The sequence below is a fragment of the Pelobates fuscus genome, chromosome 2 (genome assembly GCF_036172605.1).
Source record: "Pelobates fuscus isolate aPelFus1 chromosome 2, aPelFus1.pri, whole genome shotgun sequence".
Lineage (NCBI taxonomy): Eukaryota > Metazoa > Chordata > Amphibia > Anura > Pelobatidae > Pelobates > Pelobates fuscus.
In genome coordinates this window covers 275,439,979-275,460,540 of record NC_086318.1, presented here as the reverse complement: position 1 = coordinate 275,460,540, position 20,562 = coordinate 275,439,979, and the positions used below count along the sequence as shown (strand labels likewise).

The following is a 20,562-nucleotide window of genomic DNA, read 5'->3' as shown; positions in this document are numbered from 1 at the left end:
TGGATGGATAGGGGATGGGTGGATGGATGGATAGGGGATGGGTGGATGGATGGATAGGGGATGGGTGGATGGATGGATAGGGGATGGGTGGATGGATGGATAGGGGATGGGTGGATGGATGGATAGGGGATGGGTGGATGGATGGATAGGGGATGGGTGGATGGATGGATAGGGGATGGGTGGATGGATGGATAGGGGATGGGTGGATGGATGGATAGGGGATGGGTGGATGGATGGATAGGGGATGGGTGGATGGATGGATAGGGGATGGGTGGATGGATGGATAGGGGATGGGTGGATGGATGGATAGGGGATGGGTGGATGGATGGATAGGGGATGGGTGGGTGGATGGATAGGGGATGGGTGGATGGATAGGGGGATCGGTGGATGGATAGGGGATGGGTGGATGGATAGGGGGATCGGTGGATGGATAGGGGGATCGGTGGATGGATAGGGGGATCGGTGGATGGATAGGGGGATCGGTGGATGGATAGGGGGATCGGTGGATGGATAGGGGGATCGGTGGATGGATAGGGGGATCGGTGGATGGATAGGGGGATCGGTGGATGGATAGGGGGAACGGTGGATGGATAGGGGGATCGGTGGATGGATAGGGGGATCGGTGGATGGATAGGGGGATCGGTGGATGGATAGGGGGATCGGTGGATGGGTAGGGCGATCGGTGGATGGATAGGGGGATCGGTGGATGGATAGGGGGATCGGTGGATGGATAGGGGGATCGGTGGATGGATAGGGGGATCGGTGGATGGATAGGGCTGAGGAGGAGGGGGGCGGGTATAGAAAGCGAGCTGAGCTGTCAGTCAGCTGAACTCGCGAATGCGCATTCCGCGCACATGCGCAGTTGAGCGCTGAGTTTCTTCATAGGGCGGCATTCATTGCCGCTCTATGCAGAATGCGATTGGTGCAGTTCGAAGCCCACCACATCGCGATGACGCTTCTCAAAGAGAAGCGTCCTATTGGGCCCTGCGATTTCGTCATTTTGACGAAAAGGGGCATGGCCTGGCGGTGAGCTATGCGCTGGGACGGAGGTAAATTTTATTAATAAAAAGTTGTAAAACGTTTTTGAAAAAAAAAAAAAAAAAGAAAAAGTTTAAAAAAGTAACAAAATACATATAAAAATGCTCATTACCACTACACCTAGAACAAGTTGGTGAAAAAATGATTCCATACTGAGGTTTAAAAATATGCCTTTTGAAATACCCCAGGGTATATTACTTTTAAAAATGGAATTTGTTTGTGGGGTAGTTTGATTAACCAACCAGCTAAAATACTCCAAAATGGAACATGGACACAGCGTAAAAATTCTAAGTTTGAAAAAAACTTTTTAATTTCTGTGTCTCAAATATTCCCCTTCAACATCCACATACACCAGGTAAAGGTACATATGGGGGTACTGCTCTACTCAGACGACATAGCCGAGCAACCTATGAAGAATTATACTGCAACACAGATATCGGAGAGATGCTGCAGCGACCCGCGCAACTCGGGCCTGCTCCCGTGGAAAACCCTCCCGAACATCCTATATCAGCATTAGCTCCACCACCGGAGGGACAGGAGCCCATCACCATGGCCAAACATCAAACTGACCAGCCCTCATCTGAGGGAGTCTCATGAAGACTCTGCCCAAACTATCAAAAAAAAAAAAAAATTACTTCTAGTTGATATACAAAAATTTCTAGTTGCAGACGTGAACCTCTTCAAAAGCTCAGGAAGACCGGCAACGCCACACCAAAATTAAAATTTAGGGGAATACCTGCAGGGGTATCAGCTGAAGAACTGCCACACTACGTCAGGCGTCTACTCTCTACGATCCTTTCCCAAGTGGTCACCAGGAATATCGCCATAGATGGGATTTATCACATTACAGGCCCCGCTAAGGCTCCCCCCGCCATGGTCAGAGATGCGATTGTGAGATGTGTATCTGTACAGAACAAAATACAAATCATGCTGGCCCTAAAGGGCAAAACACCCCTGGGTCTTTGAAGGCTCCTATCTTTCTTTTTTACAAGGCCTAACAGGAACCGCCATTGCGGAAATCTCTTGGTCCAGTCACATCACACTTGAGAAACGCAGGTGTAATCTATAGATAGGGAAAGAATGTGCGAACCACAATGGGATCACACATACTTTCACATCGCCAGAGAAGGCATCCACCTTCTTTGAAGCACTGGGCCTGTCCGGCCTGCTCACAACTCAGCCCTCAAAAACAGTTAGATATCTGGAATCCGGCAGACGTCGCTTCCTTTATGCCTAGAGCTGGACGCTCCCAAGACCCACCTTCCTGACTTGGACTGGGGATTAAGTAATCAACCAAGACCCCCAGTTTCCTAGTAGAAGTTAGAACGCTCTTGAACCCGTTTCAAAAAAGTTTATTTTTCATTTATGGCAGGGTTCAACAAATCTCAGGCGCTTGTGGTTATTTTGTCTGGTCACTTCGAGCAGCCTTTGATCCAGTAATAATTTTCCAGGTAGCAATACTTGTTATTGCTTTCTTTTTTCTGTACATCCAGAGATAGTTGCACTTTTTGCCACATATGACTTAGGCAGCCCAGAACTCTGTGCAAAAAAATAAACCTGACAAAAGGCATTGTCATCTTTTCACTTTGCAGGTGCACTCTTGATCCGTTCCTTTGTTTTGTTTGTTTTTTAAATATAAATTCCCCTCCGTATGTAGTCTTCATGCACACTGAGCTGAAAAAACAGCCTAATCAAGTGAGCACTATAGGTTCAGGAACACAAACATGTAGTCCTGACCCTATAGGATTAAAACCACCATCTAGCCCCTCTGGCCCTTGCATGCCTCCCTAATTATAGTAAAATCTTACTTGTATTGAAGTCTGGAGCTGCTTACTTTTTCCCTGTTTCCTTTTGACATGCCCACTAAACTGCTATGTTTATAAATTGGTTAAGCCTTCCCCCTAATCCTCTAGTGGCTGTCTCATTGACAGCCGCTAGAGGCGCTTGCGTGATTCCCACTGTGAAAATCACAGTGAGAGCACACAAGCGTCCATAGGAAAGCATTGTAAATGCTTTCCTATGCGACCAGCTGAATGCGCGCGCAGCTCTTGCCGCGCGTGCGCATTCAGCCGATGGGGCGGAGAGGAGGAGGAGAGCTCCACGCCCAGCGCTGGAAAAAGGTAAGTTTTACCCCTTTTCCCCTTTCCAGAGCTGGGCGGGAGGGGGACCCTGAGGGTGGGGGCACCCTCAGGGCACTCTAGTGCCAGGAAAACGAGTACGTATGTTTTCCTGGCACTACAGTGGTCCTTTAAGAGTCGGGGAAGAGTGTGCTATCATGTTAGGAATGCAACTTTGTATTCCCTAGTATAATATCCCTTTAATGCTACAAGATAAGCCATTCTAGAAAAAATAAAATGATAGATATATATATATATATATATATATATTTATATTTATTTGCTGCATATACACATTCCAACTAGGAAATATGAAACTTTCATTAAAACACAAAACTTGCCCACTTTGAAAAGAAGCACTGAGCAGAGATCAGAAAATGTACAGCATCTTTTTTCATTTCAATTAAATAAAAAATAAAAATCTGTATAGTTCATGAAGGTAATGACACTTTTTGTATAGGAAAATTATTAAAAAAGAAAATCTTAAAATCATAAAAATTGTTTTGCGGTGTGTCCCTAGCAGTTAGAGTGCACGCCTTAACTTCTGGCTGCACAGATTTGTAGTTTTGTGTATTGAATTAAAGGACCACTCTAGGCACCCAGACCACTTCAGCTTAATGAAGAGGTCTGGGTGCCAGGTCCCTCTAGGATTAACCCCTTTTTTTTTTTTATAAACAAAGCAGTTTCAGAGAAACTGCTATGTTTATAATAGGGTTAATCCAGCCTCCAAATCCTCTAGTGGCAGTCTCACTGACAGCCGCTAGAGGCGCTTGCGTGATTCTCACTGTGAAAATCAGTGAGAGCACGCAAGCGTCCATAAGAAAGCATTGTAAATGCTTTCCTATGAGACCGGCTGAATGCGCGCGCAGCTCTTGCTGCGCATGCGCATTCAGCCGAAAGGGAGGGTCGGAGGCGGAGAGCTCCCCGCCCGGCGCTGGAGAAAGGTAAGTGTTTAACCCCTTCTTCTCCCCAGAGCCCGGCGGGAGGGGGTCCCTGAGGGTAGGGGCACCCTCAGGGCACTATAGTGGTCCTTTAAGATCAGTAGCTGGGAAGGAAGTTACTAGCAAGATGAAACATAGAAAGCATTCAAATTGTGACTATGGACCCACACACCTAAAGTACTTAGCCAAAAGGTAGATTTCTTTTTTTTTTTTTTTTTTAAGAAGGCAAAAATATGGTGGGGGTGGGGGGTCAGATGTATCTAACTTACAGCTCAGTGTAGTAGTTCGACATCACTTAATCAACACTAAAGGAATCGATATCAAAGTCGCACCGCACTAGCAAAACACATGTGACGACATTAATGACGTTCAACTGCCCCCCGAAACTTACGGCTCCATGGCGCGTTCTTGACGCAGTTGGGGCGCCCCTCCTAAATGCGCCTTCCCTTACTAGTGCCACCTCACAGCAGCTTCGGATGTCGCGACTCTACTCGGAACGTCCCACTTCCGCATTCAACGCATCATACACTTTACGCATATCAAGGGAAAGTGCTCCTTTGACGAATACTTACGTGTAAGTAGGGGTTGGGCTGTTGTGAGCTCAATAGGTGGGGCATCGCTGCCATTTTTAATTCTGCAATCGGGTGGAGGTGACTGATATAGGAGCGCAGAGCGTTGCATAGGTTTGCTTGGTCGCAATTTTTTTTTTTTTTATATCAGACTGGCACGGTTACTAATTTATACATGGGTGTTGCGTTTACAATGTTTAGTTTTGAGTCGGACAGTCCAGTAATTGAACATACATTATTGCTTATAACTTATTGACATATATATTGCACGTTTCGTGGTGCTTTACAATATTATTAAATAGACTTTAATAACAAGTGGGACAAACTATTACACATTATGATATGAACAGTATGTTGATAAGGATTTTGCAATCTGGAAGAAGTGAGATATATTTTTGAAATTGAGATTAGGTGGGATTATTATTGTTTTTCTATGGAATGACAAGGGTGAATGACTAAATAGAATGCCCATAGAGTATAATGGGAAGTGAAATATAAACTAATTTGCTGGCAAATATGTGTTACATAGAAAATGAAGCTTTACCACAGGTGTTCCCCAAGTACAGCAGTAGATTATAAAATTAAAAGTAACTGGGATTTTATTACAAGACACGGAGGCTCGTATTTGCATATCCCTTTCTTTACTATCCACAACAGCAGCAAAGAACATTTACCCTTTAACGACTTAGGACGGTTCAGAACCGTCATCGGCATTTTTGCATTGCTGACCGGTGACGGTCCTGAACCGTCCTAAAAATAATATGTACTTACCCGATCGGCGTTGGTCCCGGTGTGGGGAGACTGCCTGCAGCCCAAACAGTCTCCCCATGGCGGATTAGGACCCCTGGGGCCATGTGATCACTCAACACAGCAATCACATGGTCACAGTAGGTGTCCATGTGTATGCCTGCAGGGGGACTGTCTGTGCTGACAGGCAGTCTCCCTGCTAGTGTAAAATCATTAAAAAAAATAAAGTTAATGTTAACCCCTTAAGGACGCTGGACGGAAAATTTCCGTCCAAAATGAAAATTAACCCCTGATTGCTGCAATCGTGGGGTTAATCTTCCTGTAGTGTGTCTCCATATCGGAGGCACACTACCATGGGCAGTTTCACTGATTCAGCCCATGTGATCGCTCTGACCGGGAGTCAGAGTGATCACACGTGCTGCAGTAAAACCTGATCTGTTTCCCTGCAGCTCCATGTGAGCTGTGAACTGCAGAGAGACAGATCGGTGCTGATATGTCTCTGGCTGTAAAAAACAAACAAAAAAAAAACCAAACAAAAAAAACAATAAAAAGTTAAAAACTTTTGAAAAGTTTAAACAAAGTTTTAAAATAGTAAAATAAGTTGTTAAAAGCTAAATAAAACTTTTGAAAAGTTAAAAAAATGTTTAAAAAAGGGGGGAAATGCATATTATCGCTACGCTTGGTACAGGCTAGGGAAAAAAATGATACCACGTTAAGGTTTCAAATATGCCTTTTGAAACACCCTGGGGTGTCTTCTTTAGGAAATGGTATGCCTTTGTGAAGTAAATGGAAAACACTGTCACGATTCGGGGAACCTAACACGCTAACAGGTCACAGATAGTAAAGGGTGCAGTACCGGTCCTTAGAATGGCCGGGCTAAGCACACTAAGAATAGTCAGGAGACAAGCCAAGTAATGGGAGCCAGAAAACAGGAGAATGAGAAACAAGCCGAGGTCAGAGGAATGGAGAAAGCGGGAGAATCGGAATAACAAGCCAAATATACGTTAACTAGAGAGACACACGAGCAAAAAGCAATTCAGGTATCAAAGACCACAACAGGACACTGAGAGACAGGAAGGGTAAGTATTTAAATCCTGAGCTTAATTCTGATTGGATAACTTCCAATCAGAATTAACAATCACACGTGGGGGATATCTATACCCCCCCACTGTGATTATTGTGCTGTAGCTTTAACGCCGGGTCACGTGAGTGACCCCGGCGTTCAGATATAAGTGTTGGCTCCCAGCGTGCAGCGTTATACATGCTGCCGCTGGGAGGAGGAGAGGAGGACGCGAGCGGCGTGTCAAGAGGAGAGGACGCCGCTCGCTGACAGGGAAGGGGAGAGGGGACCGCGGGCGGCGACGAACTGAGGGTGAGTGCTGCGAGAGGATTGCAGCCTCCCCTCACAGATGCCCGCGAAGCCCTGACAAACACAACCTATTAAAAAAATTCCAAAGTGGGGCATGGACCTAGCGTAAAAATTCTACCCTGAATGGCTGTGTCTCAAATGTGCCCCTTCAACGTTGTCATATACCTGGTAAAGGTACATACGGGGGTATTGCTGTACTCAGACGACATAGCTGAGCAAGATAGGAAGTATTATATAGCCGTAGCACACATTTGCAAAATATACAGTACAAACTCGTGTGTGTAAAAAAGGCATATAAAAATGCTCATTACCACTACACTTGGTATAAGCTAGCGGAAAAATTATTTCACGCTAAGGTTCAAAATATATCTTTTGAAATACCCTAGGGTGTCTTCTTTAAGAAATGGTATGCCTTTATGGGGTAGCTGGAATAATTAACCTACAAACAAACCTCCAAAGTGGGGTATGGACACAGCGTAAAAATGTAAAGTTTGAAAAAACTTAAATGGCTGTGTCTCAAATGTGCCCCTTCAATGTCCGCATATACCTGGCAAAGGTACACTTGGGGGTATTGCTGTGCTCAGATGACACAGCTGAGCAAGATAGGAAGTATTATATAGCTGTAGCACACACAAGGTTTGCAAAATACACAGTACAAACTCACGGTGTGTGTCAAAAAAGCAGAAAAAATGCTTATTACCACTACACTTGGTACAAGCTAGCAGAAAAATGATCCCCCACTAAGGTTCAAAATATGCCTTTTCAAATACCCTGTGATGTCTTCTTGAAGAAATAGTATGCTTTTATGGATGGGGTAACAACACAGCGTAAAAATTCAAAGTTTGACAAAACCTGCAATGGCCCCTTCAACGTCCCCATATAACTGGCAAAGGTACATACGGGGGTATTGCTGTACTCAGACAACATAGCTGAGCAACATATAAAGTATTATAAAGCCGTAGCACACATAAGGTTTGCAAAATATACAGTACAAACTCACTGTGTGTCAAAAAGGCAGAAAAAAATGCTTTTTACCACTGCACTTGATACAAGCACTTGATACAACGGAAAAATTATCCCACGCTAAGGTTCAAAATTTGCCATTTGAAATACCCTTGGGCGTCTTCTTTAAGAAATAGTATGCCTTTTTGGGGTAATTGGAAAAAGCAGTCTGCTAACATATTTAAAAATAGAATACGGACCCATTAAAACATGTAAATTCACACTTAAAAACCTGAACTTATCACATCTCTTTCACAGCACTGTAACTTCACAAAATAGTGTCTGGGTCATACATTGGGCATATTGTTTTACTCAGAAGAGGTAACTGAGCATACGTAGGGGGAATTTATGACAGTGGCACTTATCAAATGTAAGAAATACCCAGCGAAAATGCAACATGTATGTAAAAAAATTAAAAAAAAAATTATACCAAAAATTTGAAATAAATTGGTGAAAACATGGTGGCAAGTTAAGGTATAATATATGCCTAATAACATACCCTGGAGTGTCTGCTTTCTCAAATGGAAGGCCTTTATCGGGTTATTTGAACAGTCAAATGGCTATAATGCCACAAATTCAGACATATGACCATCTATGAAATTCCAACTATAGAAACTGAAATAGCATGGTCTCCTATATGGCACTGTAGCTTCACAGAATAGGGGCAAAGGTTTACAATGGGGGTATCGTTGTACTCAGCAGATGTAGCTGAACACAATATGGGGTTCTGTACAGGGATAGCACACACTAGATTTACAAAATACACATTACAAAAACCTTGCTATATGTGAATATGCCAAAATAGAGAAAAAACACAATTTTACTCCAATATTTAGCAGAGATTGGCGGTGAAATGGCTACGCAAAAAGTGTCAAACTAACCTTAGGTAAATAGCCTGTGATGTCTACTTTATATAAATATATACTTTTGTGTGGCAATTTTGTTTCCTGTAATGGGTATTAAACTTCCAAGACAAACATACCAACTTCTAAAATTGTTTCACATTGAAATTTTATTTTAGACCTTGTAGTTTGTGACCTGTAACTTTCAAAATAAACTGAAATCCTACACATATTACCGTATATACTCGAGTATAAGCCGACTCGAATATAAGCCGAGGCCCCTAATTTTACCCCAAAAAACTGGGAAAACTTATTGACTCGAGTATAAGACTAGGGTGGGAAATGCAGTAGCTACTGGTAAATATCTAAATAAAATTAGATCCTAAAAAATTTATATTAATTGAATATTTATTTACAGTGTGTGTATATAATTAATGCAGTGTGTGTATGAGTGCAGCGTGTGTGTTTTAGTGCAGCGTGTGTGTATGAGTGCAGTGTGTGTGTATGAATGCAGTGTGTGTGTATGAGTGCAGTGTGTGTATGAGTGCAGTGTGTGTATGAATGCAGTGTGTGTGTATGAGTGCAGTGTGTGTATGAGTGCAGTGTGTATGTATGAATGCAGTGTGTGTATATGAGTGATGTGTGTGTATGTATGAATGCAGTGTGTGTGTATATGAATGCAGTGTGTGTGTGTATGAATGCAGTGTGTGTGTATGAGTGCAGTGTGTGTGTATGAGTGCAGTGTGTGTGTATGAGTGCAGTGTGTGTGTATGAATGCAGTGTGTGTATGAATGCAGTGTGTGTATATGAGTGATGTGTGTATGTATGAATGCAGTGTGTGTATATGAATGCAGTGTGTGTATATGAGTGCAGTGTGTGTGTATGAGTGCAGTGTGTGTGTATGAGTGCAGTGTGTGTGTATGAGTGCAGTGTGTGTATGAATGCAGTGTGTGTGTATGAGTGCAGTGTGTGTGTGAATGCAGTGTGTGTGTGTGAATGCAGTGTGTGTGTATGAATGCAGTGTGTGTATATGAATGCAGTGTGTGTATATGAATGCAGTGTGTGTATGAATACAATGTGTGTGTATGTATGAGTGCAGTGTGTGTATGAGTGCAGTGTGTGTGTATGAATGCAGTGTGTGTGTGTGTGAGTGCAGTGTGTGTGTGTGTGTAGCTGAGCCTTGGTGGGGGGTGGGCAATTTTATTATTTTTTATTATTATTTTAATAATTTTGTATTGTTTTTTATTGAATTATTATTATTTTTTTATATTTTATTTTTTTCGTCCCCCCTCCCTGCTTGATACATGGCAGGGAGGGGGGCTCTGCTTCCCTGGTGTTCCAGTGGCATTGGCAGTTCAGTGGGAGGGGGGAGGGGGGCTGTCAGGAAGCACTTACCTCTCCTGCAGCTCCTGTCAGCTCCCTTCTCCTCCACGCCGGTCCGTGCAGCTCCTCTCTCAGCTCACAGTGTAAGTCTCGCGAGAGCCGCACTATGACCCCGCGGCTCTCGTGAGACTTACACTGGGAGCTGACCAAGGTGCTGAACGGACTGCCGCGGAGGAGAAGGGAGCTGACAGGAGCTGCAGGAAAGGTAAGTAAGATCTCTGCAGCCCCCACAGCCCCATTGTCTGTATTATGGCAATGTAAATTGCCATAATACAGACATTGACTCGAGTATAAGCCGAGTTGGGGTTTTTCAGCACAAAAAATGTGCTGAAAAACTCGGCTTATACTCGAGTATATACGGTATGTCCTTTGTAAATCAAGACACATAAATGAATTGATTTTGAATTACTTTTCCTAAGCTGGACATATTATGCACACATTATTATTGCCAAAACGTGGGGAAAAAAGCGTTTTTTTTAAATAATAAATAAATAAATAAAATATTGAAACAAAATTTAATATAAATTATATATGCATGTGTAATTTCATTCTAACTGTATTTTGTTATTAATATATATATATATCGGTAACAAAATACACTTAGAATGACATTCTATATATATCTATAAAATACAAATAACCGCAAATATAGATAAATACATATAATTACATAAAAGATTACATTAGTATACACGTAGAATTTAAATACCTATAAATGCATATATATTAAAATTCTACATGTATATTTAAATAATCTTTTAACGTAATTATGTGATTTGATTAATTAAAATTTGATTGACATGCCTGACAACACAGGGAGAAAGTCCAGAGAATTTAATTTGCAAGCACTATATTTGACCCTGTAACTCTCCAAGACACCATAAAACCTGTACATAGGGGGTACTGTTTTACTCGGGAGACTTCGCTGAACTCAAATATTCGTGTTTCAAACTGGTAAATTGTATTACAACGATGATATTTTAAGTAAAAGTGACGTTTTTTGCATTTTTTACAAGCGAACTGCACTTTTATGGTCTATATTATTGTTGTAATATGTTTTACTGTTTTAAAACACTAATATTTGTGTTTAGTGAAGTCTCCCGAGAATAACAGTACCCCCCATGTACAGGTTTTATGGTGTTTTGGAAAGTTAGAGAGTCACATATAAGGCTTGCATTTCATTTTTTTCACATTGAAATTTGCCAGGTTGGTTATGTTGCCTTTGAGAGCGTATGGTAGCCCAGGAATGAGAATTACCCCCATGATGGCATACCATTTGCAAAAGTAGACAACCCGAGGTATTGCAAGTGGGGTATGTCCAGTCTTTCTTAGTAGCCACTTAGTCACAAACACTGGCCAAATATTTGTTTTTTGCTTTTTTCACACAAAAACAAATATGAACGCTAACTTTGGCCAGTGTTTGTGACTAAGTGGCTACTAAAAAAGACTAAACATACCCCACTTTCAATACCTTGGCTTGTCTACTTTTTCAAATGGTATGCCATTATGGGGGTAATTCTCATTCCTGGGCTACCACCCCGTCTCAAAGGTAACATTACCAATCTGGCAAATTTCAATTTGAAAATGGAATGTTCTATATTTGACCCTGTAACTTTCCAAAACAACATAAAACCTGTTAATGGGGGATACTGTTGTACTCGTGAGACATCGCTGATTACAAATATGTGCATTTTTTTGCAGTAAAACCTAACAGTATTATGACATTCACAGTTAAAATGTCAGACGGAAATGCAAATTTAAAAAAAAATCTTATTTTCTCAAATTTTTTTTACTTTTATTCATAATAAATGATGTTCCATATATGAATAGTTAATGATAGATTAAAGCCCTGTTTCTCCTGAACAAAATGATATATAATAAGTGTGGGTGCATATAATTTGAAAGAGGGGAACTACGGGTGAACAGACATATAGCGCAAATTCCAGTTTTTGTTTACGTTTTGTTTTGATCAGAACGTGCACTATTGACTCCGTCCTGAAGGGGTTAAGGGGTTAAGACCGCAGCCAAATGTACAAGTTGTGATCCAAAAAAAATGTAAACAAACCACAGAATATTACTATATGTCTGTTCAACAATAATTTACCTCTTTCATACTAAGTGCACCCACACTTATTATATATCATTTTGTTCAGGGGAACCAGAGCTTTCATTTAATATCAAACATTCATATATGGAACTCCATTTTATATGAATAAAATCTAAAAAACTTGAAAAAAGTATGAAATCTTGTTATTTTTCAATTTCAGCATTGCAATTTAACTGTTAATGTCAGAATACTGTTCGGTTTTCCTGCAATAAAACATACATATTTGTATTCTGAAATTTCTCACGAGTTAAACAGTACCCCCCATGTATAGGTTTTATGGGGTTTTGGAAAGTTACAGGGTCATATATACGGCTTATCCATTTATGCTATTTCACCTTCAAATTTGTCAGATTAGTTTGCAGTGTCCAGGCTGCCTTTGAGACCGTATGGCAGCCAAGAAATGAAAATTACTGTGACGAGAGCAATCTCGCCACATTGCATTGGAGAAGCCTGGTTGCCCGCCTGCTGCCTTTGGACTATGGCCCTGGGAGATTGGGCCCTTTAAAAACTGTATTCGGCCATACCAGAGTGTATGTCACTCATTCTGTCCCTTTAAAGGGAAACTCCAGTGCCAGGAAAACGATCAGTTTTCCTGGCACTGGAGGGTCCCTCTCCCTCCCACCCCCCCAATCCCCAGTTGCTGAAGGGGTGAAAACCCCTTCAGTGACTTACCAGAGGCAGCGACATGTCCCACGTCGCTGCTTTCTCCTCCCCCGGCGCTCCTCCTTCTGCTTAAGTCGGCTGGTGGGCGAGAATGATGCCGGCCGAGGAGTCCTAATGCGCATGCGCGGCAATGCCGCGCATGCGCATTAGTGCACCCCATAGGAAAGCATTGAAAATTAATTTCAATGCTTCCCTATGGGGAATAGAGCGACGCTGGAGGTCCTCACACAGCGTGAGGACGTCCAGCGACGCTGTAGCACAGAAAACCTGTGCTAAAGAGCAGGAAGTTCCCTCTAGTGGCTGTCTAATAGACAGCCACTAGGGGAGGACTTAACCCTGCAAGATAATTATTGCAGTTTTAAAAAAACTGCAATAATTACACTTGCAGGGTTAAGGGTAGTGGGAGTTGGCACCCAGACCACTCCAATGAGCAGAAGTGGTCTGGGTGCCTGGAGTGTCCCTTTAAATACAGTGCGGTCATTCGGTACTTGCCCTGTGTGAGCGGTGATACCTTAGATAACTATGCCATGGAGCCCATTCATATAATGAAAGACTATAGGAAAGACTTTAGCTCCATGGCAATTGAACTGTATGTGTGTGGTCTGAGCGCCATTCAATAATATGCGCTCAGACCTAAGCTATCTGGGGATATGTTGCATGTCTTTATTTTATGTAGTAAATGTAACCTTGTGTATTTTATTGTATTTTATGTCTTTTTGCAACCATGTGTTCAATGGAGTCTGCCTCTATCCCTGGATATAATTGGATTATTTTCCCATTGTCTCCAGGAAAGAGGGCTCTGTAAAACCGGTCTGAGCCAGATAGCCATGTGCCAGCCATGGCCCAAAAGATATTTTACTAACTTTTGAACCCCTGGTCTGATTCATGCCATTTTTTAATATGTTGTTCCCCTGAATGGATTGATTGTGAATATGTAATTTTTATGTGAATGTGATGTATGGTTTTAGAGTTATGAAAGTTGGGTAGAAAGTATGTTTAACTGTATGTAGAATTGAGTTTCCTCTCAGGATGTGGGATGTAACTGAAATGTGATTGGTTGTTTTATACCTCCCTGTGGGCGGTCCTGTATTTGAAAAGACTGTAATAAAAACCAGGCTGGGTGTGCCAGCACCTGAGACCACTGCTTTACCCTCAACACAGAGCCTTGTCTCGTTCTTGGGGGGGATTCACTGTATGCTGTTGGAGACTGATTGCCAGGAGTGTAAGCTGATGTATGCTTTTCCTGTTCGTCTGCTAGCAGCTCTTCGTGAGGTTCCAGTTTGGAGTGCTATTTTGTATCCAGTTCGGTAGTTTGGTGTTCTGCAGTAGCTGTGTCTGTCTCTCAGAAAGGGGCATATCGCCTAAACGGATTTTAACCCCTTGTCTGCTGAAACGGTCCGTAACAATTGGTGGCAAGCGGCGGGATCGTTCCTACAGCCAGAAGGACAGCTACAGGAGATACCATTTCTTTGGATTGTACAATTTGAGGGCAACGCATGTCTCAGTACATCGACCCTGACAGCACAACCATGGAACCAGCAGTGGAGTATGATGAGGGTGTCATGGGTGACCGAGATGCAGTCCGCAAAGGCATCTGGTACCAGGCACTGGGTATTGCGGAGTACCAGCGGGGCGAGAGACTCCCCAAGGAAGACCAGCGATTGCAGAAGTGACTAGCCCTGCGGATGCCCTTCCTGGGAGAGCAGCCCCTGGAGGAATAGGTGAAGGAATTGGAGCTCCAGGTATGGCAGGAGATGTGGCTAGAGGATGCCTACCAGGCGCTCTGGTGGTATGGGGCACAGTACTTGCCCTGGACAGCCGAGAATTGACAAGCCAGAGGGAGAGGAGTTTGATGGTCCTGGCTTGTTATGGGAGTCTTTCTCAGAGCCTGAGTTTGGAAGCCCTACACAAGCCCGGTTCAGTGATCTCTTGGAGTGGAGAGAGAGCAGGTATGACTGGGACGACACTCACGAGATGGAGCAAGACCTGGTCCACCTAGTGACCCGAGAGATGGAGCTGGAGCAGGGCTACCAAAATCTGTTCCACTCCAGTGAGAAGGCTCAGCAGAGAAGCGGAGGCCCAGATCCAGACCCATTCAGCTGGGCAGATATTGAGGAGATTTACTGGGAAGAACCCCAGGTGACCGGTGGAGATGGGACCGAGGTCTCTCCATTGGTCCTGCAGGGAATTGGGAGCCCAGTCTCCATTCCCCAGCGGCAGTGTGAAATGCAGGGAGAGGAGAGCAGCGTCCTCCCTCCCCAGTGGCAGGCTGAGTTACAGGGGGCAGAGGTAATTGATCCTGCCCCCCAGCAGCAGAGTGATATGCCGGGAAGGCAGTGTGAAGTGCAGGGAGAGGAGAGCAGCATCCTCCCTCCCCAGTGGCAGGCTGAGTTACAGGGGGCAGAGGTAGTTGTTCCTGCCCCCCAGCAGCAGCGTGATTTTTTGGGAATTGGGAGCCCAGTCTCCATTCCCCAGGGGCCGAGTGATGTGCCGGGAATTGGGAGCCCAGTCTCCATTCCCCAGCGACCGAGTGATGTGCCGGGAATTGGGAGCCTAGTCTCCATCCCCCAGCGGCAGTGTTATTTATTGGGAATTGGGAGCCTAGTCTCCATTCCCCACCGGGAGATACAGCAGGGAATTGGGAGCCTAGTCTCCATTCCCCAGCGACAGAGTGTCCAGCAGGGAATAGAGAGCCCAGTCTCCTTTCCCCAGCAGCAGGACACTGTATTGGGACCGGAGACAGTCGGTCTCCCTCCACAAAGGATGAAAGTATGTATGGGAGAGGAGCTTGCTACCACCTCTCCCCAGCGGCGGATCATTAATGGGCAGGGAATAGAGAGCTCAGTCTCCATTCCCCAGCGGCAGAGTGTTCTATCGGGAGAGGAGCTTGTTACCCCCTCTCCCCAGCAACAGCTTAGAGTATCCGAAGGGGAGACAGTCGGTCTCCCCCTCCAGCAGCAGAGCTGTGCAACAAAAGAGGAGACAGTCAGTCTCCAGCAGCAGAGCGGTGTAACTAAAGGGGAGACAGTCGGTCTCCAGCAACCAGGCTTCAACCAGACTACTCCCGCGGTAGTACTGGCATCAGGGCAGAGTACCGCTGGTCTCTGCCCACTCAGCAACCCACCAAGGCAGCCTACCAGTCCCCCACACAGCCGTGGTGAGGCACCTGGACATGGACACGATTCTCCCTTACTCAGGTGTAGTAACCAGTTATTGTGGGTGGGCTGTACTGCTGTTTCTGTTTTGTGGGTGGGCTGCTGGACTAACAAGGGCACTGACCGGCAGGAGGTCAGATACCCTGTTAGACTGTTTGGAAAAGGGGAGAGATGTGACGAGAGCAATCTCGCCACATTGCATTGGAGAAGCCTGGTTGCCCGCCTGCTGCCTTTGGACTATGGCCCTGGGAGATTGGGCCCTTTAAAAACAGTATTCGGCCATACCAGAGTGTATGTCATTTATGCTGGCCCTTTAAATACAGTGGGGTCATTCGGTACTTGCCCTGTGTGAGCGGTGATACCCCAGATAGCTATGCCATGGAGCCCATTCATATAATGAAAGACTATAGGAAAGACTTTAGCTCCATGGCAATTGAACTGTATGTGTGTGGTCTGAGCGCCATTCAATAATATGCGCTCAGACCTAAGCTATCTGGGGATATGTTGCATGTCTTTATTTTATGTAGTAAATGTAACCTTGTGTATTTTATTGTATTTTATGTCTTTTTGCAACCATGTGTTCAATGGAGTCTGCCTCTGTGGCTAAACCAACCTCGCCACTGGGCCCTGGAGAAGCCTGTTTGCCCGCCTCCTACCTGCTGACTATGGCCCCTGGGTTATTTGGGGCATATTGTATTTTATTGTGCGACTGCTGGCCCTTTAAGCACAGTGAATGGTATTTTATTGTACTGCTGCTGGCCCTTTAAGAACTGTCTGGGGACATATTGAGACTTTGGGTAACAATACCCTTTAAGACTATGGCCCCTGAAAACGAATGGACTTTTATTCGGTGTGTATGGCCCTTTAAGAACCGTCTGGGGACATCTTGTAACTTTGGTGAACAATGCTCCTTTAAGACTATGTCCCCAGACCTGTAAAATAACTTGCCCCTGGCTTTCTCCCTCTTGGTTCAGTAAATAGGGCTTACTGAACCAAGTACCACACAGGCGGACCACCCAGAAGTTAAAGTGTGCAGGCAATTTACCTCCCAGGCTGTGAGGTTACTGCAGGTTAATTGCACGTGGCGGCGGCCATCTTTGTTCAGTCGAACGCGGTCAGCGGTGTATGCTAAAGATTCTGTGGAACTGAAATCGGCTACACATTTTACCGAACACCGCTGACCCTTACCTTCTCCTACACTTCGTTTTTCAGCTCCAGAGACTAAGTCCCGTTCGAAATGGGACTTAGTCGTTTTTCGGCATGAAATTGACCGACCGGTCATAAAGGGACCTCCAGCTAACTTTTGATCCACTGGAGGGATTTGCCTGATTTTTGGAAGTGTTTATGTTTAAAGTGTGCTGATTCCAAATATGTAATGTTATGAAGAGGTGATGTATGGTTTTGAAGTTATAAATATTGTGTAAAAAGTATATTTTAAACTGTATGAATAATGGGATTATGTGTCACACTAAGGGGAGGGGATGTGTGGGTTGCACCCGTGATACTATTGGTTATTTTATGCCTCCCCCTGGGTGTGGCCTGTATGTGTACTCTTGTAATAAAAGCCAGGCTGGATGTGCCAGTCCAGAGTTCCTGTTTAACCCTCAAAGTGAAGTGTTGTCTCATTATTAGGGGAGGATTTATTGCATGCTGTTCCAGTTTGACTGCTAGGAGTGCAAACCTATTCGTATGGTTCCTATTCAACTGTCTACAGCATTCAGAGGCTTGAGAGGATTCCTATGCTTCTCCGATACGGTGATTGTGGTGTCTGCCAGAGTGCTTGGAGTCCTCAGGAAACGCTAGTAGCATCCTTTAACGGAGGTACCCAGTCGGGGTGCCAGGCGATCCGTTACAGCCTCTATCCCTGGATATAATTGGATTATTTTCCCATTGTCTCCAGGAAAGAGGGCTCTGTAAAACCGGTCTGAGCCAGATAGCCATGTGCCAGCCAGGGCCCAAAAGATATTTTACTAACTTTTGAACCCCTGGTCTGATTCATGCCATTTTTTAATATGTTGTTCCCCTGAATGGATTGATTGTGAATATGTAAATATTTTTATGTGATGTATGGTTTTAGAGTTATGAAAGTTGGGTAGAAAGTATGTTTAACTGTATGTATAATTGAGTTTCCTCTCAGGATAAGGGGAGGGAATATGTGGGATGTAACTGATATGTGATTGGTTGTTTTTTAACTCCCTGTGGGCGGTCCTGTATTTGAAAAGACTGTAATAAAAACCAGGCTGTGTGTGCCAGCACCTGAGACCACTGCTTGACCCTCAACACGGAGCCTTGTCTCGTTCTTGGGGGGGATTCACTGTATGCTGTTGGAGACTGATTGCCAGGAGTGTAAGCTGATGTATGCTTTTCCTGTTCGTCTGCTAGCAGCTCTTCGTGAGGTTCCAGTTTGGAGTGCTATTTTCTATCCAGTTCGGGAGTTTGGTGTTCTGCAGTAGCTGTGCCTGTCTCTCAGAAAGGGGCATATCGCCTAAACGGATTTTAACCCCTTGTCTGCTGAAACGGTCCGTAACAATTACCCCCATCATGGCATACCATTTGAAAAAGTAGACATCCCGGGGTATTCAAAATGGGGTATGCCCAGTCTTTTGTAGTAGCCACTTGGGCACAAACCCTAGCCAAAGTTAGCGTTTGTTTTTGTTTTTTGCATTTTTACATAAAATCTGTACTTTCACTGATAATATTATTGTTAGTATATAGTTTTCTGCCCTGAAACACTCCTAGTTCTGTTCAGTGATGTCTCACGAGCGCCATGTTAACCCCCATGTATAGGTTTTATGGGGTTTTGGAAAGTTACAGGGTCATATATACGGCTTATCCATTTATGCTATTTCACCTTGAAATTTGTCAGATTAGTTTGCAGTGTCCAGGCTGCCTTTGAAGACCGTATGGCAGCCAAGAAATGAAAATTACCCCCATCATGGCATACCATTTAAAAAAGTAGACATCCCAGGGTATTCAAAATGGGGTATGCCCAGTCTTTTGTAGTAGCCACTTGGGCACAAACCCTAGCCAAAGTTAGCGTTTGTTTTTTTGTTGTTGCATTTTTCACATAAAATCTGTACTTTCACTGATAATATTATTGTTAGTATATAGTTTACTGCCCTGAAACACTCCTAGTTCTGTTCAGTGATGTCTCACGAGCGCCACGGTACCCCCGTTGTATAGGTTTTATGGTGTTTTGGAAAGTTACACGGTCATATATACGGCTTATCCATTTAGGCTCTATTACATTGAAATTTGGCAAAGTGATTTTCTGGGCCTATATCGCATTTGAGAGAGCATGGCAGCCTGGGTAATAACATTTCCACCGTTATGGCATACCATTTTCAAAAGTAGGCAACCCAGAGTACAATAAAATGCAGACCATTTTAACAGAAATGCTGGGCCCATGTAGCAATTTCTACTTTGATTTTTGTCTTTTTAATCAGATAAATAGCATTTTCACTGGAAATGTCATAATACTGATATTAGTTAGTGCACTAGAGACTTGGGATTTTGATTTAACACTGTCTTCTGAATATAACGGTACCCCCATGTACTATTATTTCAGATTTTACTGATAAGTCACAGGGCGAAATATATTAGATGCCCTTTCAGCTTGTAAGTTTGCCAAAATTATTTTCTGGGCCTATGTAGCTTTTCAGAGAGTATGGCAGCCTGGGTAATAACATTCCCACCGTTATGGCAAACCATTTTCAAAAGTAGGCACCCCAGAGTATAACAAATGGCATCATTTGAGATGTTTGGTCTAGCCATTTTAACAGAAATGCTGGGCCCATGTAGCGATTTCTACTTTGATTTTTGTCTTTTTAATCAGATAAATAGCATTTTCACTGGAAATGTCATAATCTTGATATTAGTTAGTGCACTAGAGACTTGGGATTTTGATTTAACACTGTCTTCTGAATATAACGGTACCCACATGTACCATGTTTCCAGGTTTTTATTATATCAGATGAATAGAACAGTACCCCACATACACTTTAATTTGAAGGCAGAGAGAGGCAGAGAGATCTTTGATATCACATAGAGAGTCACTGTGTGAAAAGTTTGAGAAGTAAAAAAAAAAAAAAAAAAAACTATTTTTTGTAACCCTTTCAGTGCTAATCACAGCATTAACCCTTTGATTAGTTTTTTTATTGGGAAGTCACATTTCAAGTACTACAAATGTAGTATTTTGAGTTGTTTGGTGCAGCCACTTTAGAATGGCTAGCGTAAACAGGGACAGGCCAAGGTCAGGGGCAGAGGCGGCTCTCTAATTAGGCGGTTTAGGCGGCCGCCTAAGGCCTCGCGCTGGCTGGGGCCTCGCGGCCGCCTAAACCGCCTGTGGGCAGAGTGTGTCAGGTCCTCGGTCACTGACCGAGGACCTGACACCAGGAGGGGGCCCGGCGGCTTGCCCGGTATGCCGCCGGGTGCGAGGCCCCTCCTGGCTGCCCGGCCACCATCGCAGACACTGGTCTGCAGCTCCGCAGTGTGCAGAGCTGCAGACCATGTGACTCGCGAGAATTGGCCAGAGCGTTGCCGCGGGTTACCACGGCAACGCTCTGAAATCTCGCGAGACTACATGGTCTGCAGCTCTGCAGAGCTGCAGACCGAGAGCAGTGGCCACCG

General features: G+C 44.0%; 1 protein-coding gene across 2 annotated transcripts in view; it reads right to left on the bottom strand.

Moving 5' to 3' along the window:
* Positions 1–20,562, bottom strand: part of TMEM181 (transmembrane protein 181) — a 211,671-nt gene that overhangs the window by 140,129 nt on the left and 50,980 nt on the right. The window contains exon 1 of one of the 2 annotated variants that reach the window (XM_063443395.1): positions 4,488–4,624. The exons of the other annotated variant lie outside the window; for it this stretch is intronic. Coding sequence (XP_063299465.1) covers positions 4,488–4,495 — 8 coding nt within the window. The 5' untranslated portion in view covers positions 4,496–4,624. Of the gene's footprint in view, positions 1–4,487; positions 4,625–20,562 lie in introns of those variants that run through there. 2 annotated transcript variants of the gene reach the window in all.